This window comes from Poecilia latipinna, unplaced genomic scaffold (genome assembly GCF_001443285.1).
Source record: "Poecilia latipinna isolate Pla-1442-1.1 unplaced genomic scaffold, P_latipinna-1.0 Scaffold1439, whole genome shotgun sequence".
NCBI classification, from domain to species: domain Eukaryota; kingdom Metazoa; phylum Chordata; class Actinopteri; order Cyprinodontiformes; family Poeciliidae; genus Poecilia; species Poecilia latipinna.
In genome coordinates this window covers 156,498-165,990 of record NW_015114055.1, presented here as the reverse complement: position 1 = coordinate 165,990, position 9,493 = coordinate 156,498, and the positions used below count along the sequence as shown (strand labels likewise).

General features: G+C 38.4%; 1 protein-coding gene across 1 annotated transcript in view; it reads right to left on the bottom strand.

Annotated features, from left to right (window-relative positions):
• Positions 1-3,672: 3,672 nt before the first annotated feature.
• The window catches only part of LOC106962625 (partitioning defective 3 homolog), a gene marked incomplete at its 3' end in the record, with an annotated part of 108,801 nt that continues 102,980 nt past the window's right edge, over positions 3,673-9,493 (bottom strand). The window contains exons 3-5 of the mRNA XM_015057164.1: positions 9,156-9,339; positions 3,888-4,075; positions 3,673-3,816 (exon numbers count right to left, since the gene is read on the bottom strand). Of these exons, the coding sequence (XP_014912650.1) occupies positions 3,673-3,816; positions 3,888-4,075; positions 9,156-9,339 (516 nt within the window). The remainder of the gene's footprint in view (positions 3,817-3,887; positions 4,076-9,155; positions 9,340-9,493) is intronic.

Genomic DNA, 9,493 nt, shown 5'->3' with positions numbered 1-9,493 from the left:
TTGGCTGGTTTGAAAGAAAAAATGACTCTTAGGTTGTAAAAGTTGCAAACCTACGACTGAAATGAGGCGTTTTCTTCAGGGTCTGTTCAAAAGGTTCTTCCTGAACCATAAGGCTGGTGGAAATAAACTATTTCACACTGGTGGAGTCACAGCCACACCCAAACTTCTCAATCACAAACAAAGTTTCCCATAAAAATTAAAATATGCACAAAAAAATTTCAAATTATTAATCACAGTTTTATTGATTTATTTTAAGATTTAAATGTTAATTTCAAGATAAATTTTTGTATTTACTTCATTAAGGTGTTCTAATTATGTTTCTAGAGCAAATATCTCTTTTTAGCAAAATAAATAAGCTTGTTTTAAGTCAGTAATTCTTAAATGTATATGTAAAAGCACCATTTTCAGTGGCCGATTTTGTTCACTTAAAACGGGAAAAATGTTTTGTTGCAAGTGAAAAAAAATCTACCAATAAAACTAGAACTTTTTCATCCATATACAATAATTATTTACTTAAAACAAGCTTCTATATCTTGCTGAAAAGTTACTTTTCGGTTAGTTTTGTCTCATTTCAAGTGTTGCAATATATTTTCACTGGAATCTGGACCAGAGGTTCTTGATGAGATGTTGTGTTTTTGCAGGGTTTTTTTATGGGACTTTTGTTCTGTTGTTTTATGTGATTAATCTGGACCGGCACCAGCGCGGTTCTCGTCATCCGGCCGTGTTGAAACATCCTTCCAGGAACAAAGTGAGTTTCTCAATCACAGAGACGTTAAGCGCTCACAGCAGACTGGGAGACCGGGCAGCCTGAGACGCTGTAATCCAACACCAAACGCAGACATAACATATGTAATGCGCTCAGTTTCCACCTTTACATCCAAGAAGCCAGAGTTCATTTTGGAGTCCAGAAGAAAAAAAGTTTCTCAGGCATCTTGAACACCTTGTAACTTGTTTTCTGAGAAATACTTTTAATATTCACACACATTTTTTTATTAAATTACCCAGACATGGAAAAGTAACTAAAACTAAAAGAATGAACCAAAAAATGTAGAAAATAAACATTAAACTGGATCTTTGGGCTCTTTGTAACCAACAATCTGATCCGTTCTTTGGTCATTTTTATAGTTTCAACTAAACAGACAACGTTTGAAAGAAAGGAAATAAATATTTGTGTTGGTCAGGGTCCTGCAGATTCATAATTTTTGTATATTTTTCTATTTGAATTTATTTGAGCTTTATTTTATCATTTTATTTTTTGATCATTTGTTTTCATATTCAGTTCAAAAATACTTTATTAATCCTGAAGGAAATAAATGTTTCAACTCAAGAATAGTGGTGGATGATAATGGGATCTCCAGTAGCAGTCAGTACTGCAACGAATCAGAAGAGGCCTCTGACTGAAGATTGTTGCCGTTACAGTTTAATGATTGTAACGACATGCTAACAACTCAATATTCTGGGACAGAGAAGATATTTCACAGCAACACGTCCTGGACGACAGAATCAAGTTTTGACCAGCTCTGCTAACCCAGTTCGTTTGCTTTTGCCGCTTTTCTTTAAATCTTTGTCAGGCCGTATGGTTCGAAAGCCAGGCAGAGAGATGCTGGCGTAGGGGATATGATGTTTTGAACTTCCTCCTTTTCTCCACCATCCTCACTTTTATCATGATTGCAATGCATTTTTCATAAATATTGTTCTACGTTACTCGTAATGAGCATCTACTGCAGAAAAACTCCATTCAAAAAGCTGTAATTAGCCTTAGCTAAAGTAATTAGCATGTAGCTAAGTAAATGGATAACGGATACTACATTTCACTTTGAATAGTAATTTCAATCAAGTTTATGTGTATAGCATATTTCACAACAAAGTGCTTTCCAGAAATAAAAAGTAAAAACACCATAAAAACTAGTAAACATTAAACTTTGACGAGCGTCATCATCAAAGTCATCAGCCCACATCAATGTATGTTCCATTTGTTATGGTTTAAAGTGGCTTTGTAGCCTGGATTTAAAGGAACTCAGTGTTTCAGCTGTTTTGCAGTTTTCTGGAAGTCTGAATCGGATTTGTGGCAGCAGAGGAAAAATTGGGAGAAAGAAAAACTCTTTCACTGTGAACTCAAGTCCAGCTGATTCACCGTCACACAGAGGAAAAGGATAAAACAACAGATGAATGTTATGATGATGCTCGGGTTCTCAGAGCGACGGGAAGCTGAGTGCGGATGAGTTGGAGGAAAAAGTCGGATGGATTCTTAAAGCTATTAATACTAACGACGGTCCTGCAGTGAGCTGCACCTTTTAACGCCCGTCTTACTGAAACATGGTGGAAAACCGATTAGCAAAACGCTTCAGACAGACGGAGAAAACCTAAACCTGCTGTGGGAAATGCTATTTAAACATGGAGGAAACAGATGCATGGATAAATCAGCATGGATGCACAAAAAGAGCCACACCGATAATTATCCACTTGCCTTTTACTGTAAAGATGTGATTTTAACCGTTTCCTGAGACATGAAACGGTTTACGAGTTTGTGGTCTCTAGTTACACGACTCGGTAAGTTTTAGCACTTTTTCAGCAAAATGAAAACTTCACACTCGGCTTACTAAAACAGTCCGACCGAAACCGGCGCCTCATTCATGTCTGTTAGTTACAATGAAACGGGTTTTCACAATGTTGTTGGAGAAACTGGGTTTAACCCAACAGTGTCCAAACTACCTGCCACAGGAGTCAACAGGGTAAAATAAAGTGTTAATTTAATGATAAAGGTTTCAACACATTCAAACTGTAAATGCAGGTTGGTGCATTTTTTATTGATTTTAATATAAATCTGATTTACAATCGACAACAATCTCTGTTGTTGAGTTTATATCTCTATTTATCCCATAATTAAGCATAAAAAATGTTTTTAATTGAAAATATGTGTCAGTATATAGTTTTTGATTGAAAATTACAGTTCGTCAAATTAACTTGATCAAAAATATTAGAGTCCCACCAATATTTTTTTTACAATAGAAATAGTAGAAAGTTATTTTATTGTGATTTTATTCTTATTTTTAGCTTTTTAAAAATAAACTAAACATAGCGTATTTTAATGAAATTAAGAAAGTTGTCATATTTTCCATATTAAAAGAAAGTCACACCTCTTCCTCAGTTTTGGGTTGAAATATTTTCCTTTTCTCATTGTACTTAATTTTGTATTTTCAAGCAATAAGAACAGAACATGGACCCTCTTAATTATTCTTTATTTTGCCTAGTTTACTGGATGAGTTGCAACAATGATTTTTTTCATCTGAAGGTCAGTTGAAGGTCACTTTATCAGTGAAAACCTTGCAATAAAGAATAAAAAACAACTGTTAATTGTCATAACTGGAAATGCAATTGAAGGTTAAATAAAATCATTCCAAGTGTCACAACATATCAGTCATGTTGGGGTTTGGACTTTGACTAGACCATTGCAAAACCTTTGTTTATTTTCTTTTTCAGCCGTTCTGCAGTAGTTTTGATGCCGAGTTTGGGATCATCACAACCAAACCTCTCCGCTTTGATCTCATCTGTCCAGATGATTTGGTCAAGAAAAATTTACCCACTTCTCAAAAACAAAAAAAACCCGATGCAGATTTGAATCCAGGTAGGGATTTGTTTTAGTTTGGTGTGTGCTTGGATGTGTTTGCTCACCTGCTCTTGCTTTTCCAGCCAGCGGTCCACCATGGGATGGTTGGCGCTGAGCGACGACCTGGCTGTGTCTCTCTGAAACTCCCTCTGATTGGACCAGGTCCCTGCGTCCCTCGGCAGGCTGCGGTACGTGTCCAAACCTTTGCTCTACACAGAAAACAAAAGCTTTACCCCTGAAGTAGATGTGGTTTCCAGTAGACCATCGGTTTAACACCCACCTTCCTCTCCAGGCTGTTTGTGCCGGAGGAATGGCGAGCTTTCAGGAAGCCGGCAGTAGTGGACCAGCGAGTTGGGTTCTTCCTGGATGGAGGCTCTTCGGTTTGGACCCGCGACTCCGAGGCGCTGAACGGCCCGTTGATGGTGATGAGGGCGGGGTCGCTGCTGCGCCGGACGTGGAGAGGCATATCTGAACAAAGATACGAAATTAAATGCGTACCGGAGAAGTTGGATCACTCGTTTTATTCAGTACAGTGGAAAACAGGAGTGTTCATAAGAAAATGCATCCAAATTTTTCCTGCAACTATTAAATTTTTTTTTTTTTACATATTTGTTGAAACTGCCATCAGTAACTCAAATCTATTAATTTATCCCGTAATTTAGCCTATGAGACAAATAGTATGAGACAGATCATCTGTGAAAAACATTTGAGCTCCTAGAAACAACCAATCAGAGCCAGGAGGCGGGTCTTAGTGCCGTCAATCACCAAACTTTTTTAAATAAGTTACATTTTGCAGCTTTAAGTGAAATCAGACAAAATATGTTCTTGTTTTATGCAAGTTAGAATCACAAGAACTACTTATATTTTCTAAAATAAGAAAAAGAGAATATCTCAAAGATTTATTCGAAATCTTTCGATGGTCACACCAGAACATCGACTTTTCGTCCATTTGGAAGATCCAACCTTCAACTTCTTGGTTGATGCTGCTTCAATATTTCCACATGTTTCTGCATCCATTTTATGAAGTGCACCACAGCATGATGCTGCCACCTCCGTACTTCACAGTTAGGATGGTAAGATGTTCATTATGGTCTGTGGGCATTTTGATGATCATGTCTTCACTTGCCTATATTTGTTTTAACAGATGAACTAAACACCTTCCAGCTTCTGGAAATCGTTCCCAACTCTCGCCCTGACATCTTGTCTAATTTATTTTCACTTTTTGCATCGTGTTGAATGAGAAACCAGGTGTGTCTTTAAAGGAGGTGTGCCTAAAAACTTAGCCTGTCAATTAGCCTACGAGGTGTTTTCCAGAGTTGAATTTCCTTTTCTAAGGTTAAAAATAGATGAAATGTCATATTTTTCTTTGCTCTTCTGGAACCTCAGACTGTATTTTCCTCAGTCATCAGTCATGGTTGATGAGACTGGAGGGCAGCATAATGAAGCTGCATTAATCACGATCTTCTGGTAAATTAATCTGATTTATTCCTAAAGATTCTACTTCCTGTGTGGGAACATCAAACTTTGGTGATGGGCTTCCATTGAAACCCTTCACTCCATCTAAAAGTCGCATCATGTGGGTCCAAATACTTAAATGATCCCAACAGCAACAGCGAACACGACGCCGTTACAACAGCAAAAAACCTGCTGCTTCTCAGAAAACATCAGCTTATAAAACGACAAACGTTTTAAATAAAAGTGTTGTCTTTTGGTAGCCAAGAGGTCCGGTTCCCATGTTCTGCTGGGAAGCGGCTCACACAGGAAACACTGATCTGCGTGCCGGGTCAGCAGATCTGCAGCTCTGACTGAGTCCATCTGTGTGTTTGTGCTCCTGGCTGTTTATTTCCTCGTTCTCTCATAAACTGATGAGTCTGGGCATCACTCTGTTTCTGTGTCGCAACGCTTCCTGCTTTTGTTAAACTGTGTGTGTGTGTGTGTGTGTGTGTGTGTGTGTGTGTGTGTGTGTGTGTGTGTGTGTGTGTGTGTGTGCGTGCAAACTGAAGTGGAATCCTATGGCTCTGTGTGGGTTTGTGAACCATTACTCAACTGTCCAATTGTAAATCTGTTCACTTGTTTGGATGTCTTTAAAGAAGCAGCTGAAGTATCTGTTGATTCAGCACATCTGTGTGTGTGTGAGAGAGAGAGAGCTTGTTTATATTATCTAATAAGGACCTTTTCTGGTGCATTTACAGTCCCTCTGAAGACAGACGGGCCCGAGGGGCCAAAGCGGGTCCAGGCCCCCTTTCTCATGCTTACTGGTAAAATGTGATTTAACTTTTGGTTATGGTTCGTAGCTCAGGTTAACTGTGGTTGTTGGGCATAAATGTAGTTATTAAAATTAATAGAAATGAACTCAAAGTCCTAATTTGGCTAGAAATAGTGAGCTTCAGACGGCCTTGATGTAGTAAATGTTTGTTTCAGCCGTTTTGACCTGACATTTTTTAAAAATTTAAATGAAAGTGTAAAAACATTTCTTTAAATGTCTAAGTTTTTTTAGATGTATAGATTACTTTTGACCAAATCTCCTTTCCTCCCTTTCAAAAAGTTGTAAAAAGTTAGTTTTCTAGAGTTCTCACCTCCCATCAGTTATACTAAATTACTAACGTAGTAATGGGTTAATGGTTAATTGGAGTATACAAAGTCAAAAAAAAGTCAATTTGCTGAAAAAATAACATATTCAGAGCAGTAATTAAGCCAAACCTGTACAAAAATATATAAATTTTATTTAAGGAAATAAAAAATCCTTATTTATCTGCATATGTTCTCCCAGAATTCCTCAAGTTGTAGTTTTAGCTTCATCCGATTCAAATAACTTTTTTAAAAAATCTCCCACTAAGCACGTTTTGCTATCCAATAATCAGAAATTAGTCAACAGCTCAGCCTAAAGCTGTATCGATGCTAAGTAGAGCAGAAAGGCTGAACTTTTAACGTTGTTTAAGCTGCAGATGCATTCAGTTCTCCAGTCTGGATTCCTTTAAACTGCAGGATTTTATGTCAGTCACATAAAAGTCTGGTATTTTAACTCCAGTATATGTGCACAGTCAGTCTCCTCCTTCTGTTTGGACACAAATATTACAGAAATTATGCATATTTAGTCTTTCAACAGCCAAATCAAAAGAAATTATTTTAGCAGCAGCAGTTTGTATCAATCTCTAAAACATGATTTATTGAAGATATCTGGATGCAGTAAAACGTGACGGGAAAGAGAAAAACAACAATACCAGGTGTAACTTCTTCAACTTCTTTATAGTTCTTGCATGGGTTTTGTTGCGTGATCTCTAAACTTGATTTATTTTCAGTTTACAAAGCCGCCGCCGCTGCAGTGAGCTCATCTGAGAATCTGGGCCAGCGAAGCCCAGAGTCCAGCGGCTGAAACTCCTGCAGCATAAATCAGTCACTCTGAGCCGTTCTCATTAGGAACTCGCTAAAAAAGAAAATTAATCAAATCCCCTCTCTTCCGTGTCAGACATTTTGCTTAACACGTATTAAAATTCAGCTGATGAGACTCTGTGTAGTCAATTAGCAGGGCTGGAATTTATTACGAAGGCGGCTAAATTGGATGTAACCGGCAGGTGTAATTATGCCAAAGATTTCCGTTTCCTTCAGAAAAATTCACGTTCAGCATCTCATCCAAAATGCAATTAGAACTGCAGCGACCAGACGCCTGAGCAGATGCTTTTATATATGTCTATCTTTAAATCTTTCATTACAGTTGCATAAAAATCTATAACTTTAAAATTACTGCAGATATTCTGAGGGAAGTAAAACTGTGTTCATGTTCTTATGGTACATAAATGGTACATTTTTGCACTTCTGAAAACCAAAGCATTTTTGCTTTTAAAAGTTGAGCTTTTTATTGGAAATCCATGACCTTAAACAACAACGGCTCTTTAGTATCACTCTTCAAAATGGAAAAAAAATAAGAAAACATGATGTTTAAAGGGCAACTAAACCCCAAATCAACTTTTATTCTGGGTAGATAAACCCAGAATGGACGCCATCTTTAGATGTCTGTGCGAATTGTGACATTTTTGTTTAAATGCGTTTCATTCTGATACATTCACTCTAAAACCGTCTCAGTGCTGCCCCCTTTAGGTTGAAAGGTAGCTAATGCAGCAGGGTTTTCCTACTGGCTACAGCTTGGTTGGACCTCCTACTGAGTCAGGAGTTGCATTTTTTAGCTTTACACATATGTATTTATTTACGATGTGGTTCCATTAAAGAAATTTATTTTTGAAATGTCAAATTGTGAAGTTGGCCAAAGGAAATGCAGCGACAGAAATGGCAGAGCCGGTAAAGCTCATGAATTATGGTGGGGTAAAGACTCACAGTGGCTGGGACTGAAACCCCCGTTGCAGTTTTCAGCAACAGCACCGTATTTATTTTTATCTGATATTGTGAAACCTCACCAGACACAAACGTTCACTTTTTTTTTACAAGAATATTCAGTCCCCGTATTTTCCCAACCTAGCAAAGGTTCATGTTTATTGAGCAGTTATGTGTGCTTAATGTGTTTTAAAACCAGAGTTGGACAGTAACTAATTTACGCAATTACATTTACTTGAGTAACTTTTTTGAAAAATTAAATGAAAAATTACTTTTGCTATGCTGTATATTTTATTTTTTACTTGAGTAATTTTATTTTGAAGTGTCTCTGCTCTTACTTGAGTAAAATTCCTGGATTTTCCACCCACTGAAAGAAAAACAAACACGTTTTAACCAAAAACTCACCAGACACAGACCTGCGGTTTTTGTTAAAGTTTTATAAGTTTTTTAATAAAGGAAACTGTTTTTGTGTTGCTTATATGAATTATTGTCATTTTTGTCCGTAAAATACAAAAATTTCCACTTAACTTTATGTTTTGGCCCTTCTGATGATGTAATTTTTAAATGATTGATAATTTGATCAGCTACTCAGTACTCGAGTCGACTTTTTACCAAATATGTTTTTACTCTTATTTGAGTAATTTGCACTTTTACTTGAGTAAAAACATGCTGCAGTAGTGCTTCTCTTAACTGAGTATAATTTCTGGTTCTCTGCCCACCTCTGTTTAAAACAGCTAATTTACGCATGATTCCTCCTTTTTCCCTCTTTGCCTTCTCGTTTGTTTCAGCTTAAAATTGTTTGCTTGATAGAAACTGAACCAATCGTCAACAAAAGGCAGCTTCTTGTCGACACTCATGGTAATTAGAGCCAAAGCAGCGACCCGACCCGGGGAAAACCACGGAGGTGAGCGCGCTCAGTGACAAATTTGATTTAGGAGGCTTCGGATTGAACCAATTAGCCACTTTGGCCGGGGATCAAACGGCTAACTGCGCCTGAAAAAAGTCGCCTCCTGTCCAATTACCTGAATTTATGAACAATGCTACCGCGCAGGGTTATAAGGTGATTTGTTGGGTTTACTGTATGCTGCTGTAGCTCCTGACATTTAACTCAATAAAGACGACAACATGGAGAACATACGGCGAGAGGAATTGATCATTTGGAAGTAACAGCTTCGTTTCTAATTGCATGTACAGTCTCTCCTCCTCTGGCGGCGGGACTCACTGGTTCGCAGGGCCGAAGGCGTGACTTCGATCTCGCTGGCGTTCTGGTAGGGCTGGAACGCCGAGGCGATGCTGCCAGCGCCGAGGTCTGCGGCGAACAGGTCGGGGCTCTGCGTCCCGGTGGAGCTGGCGCTGGTGCCGTCGCCGCCATGATGGGGCTCCTGCTCGTCGTAGACGGCGATCAGCTGCAGGAGGACAGAAGGAAATGAGGAACGGAGGTAAAGCTTTATAGAACGATGGATGGATGGATGGGTGGATGGGTGGATGGATGGATGGATGGATGATGATGGGTGGATGGATGGATGGATGGATGGATGGATGGATGGATGGATGGATGGA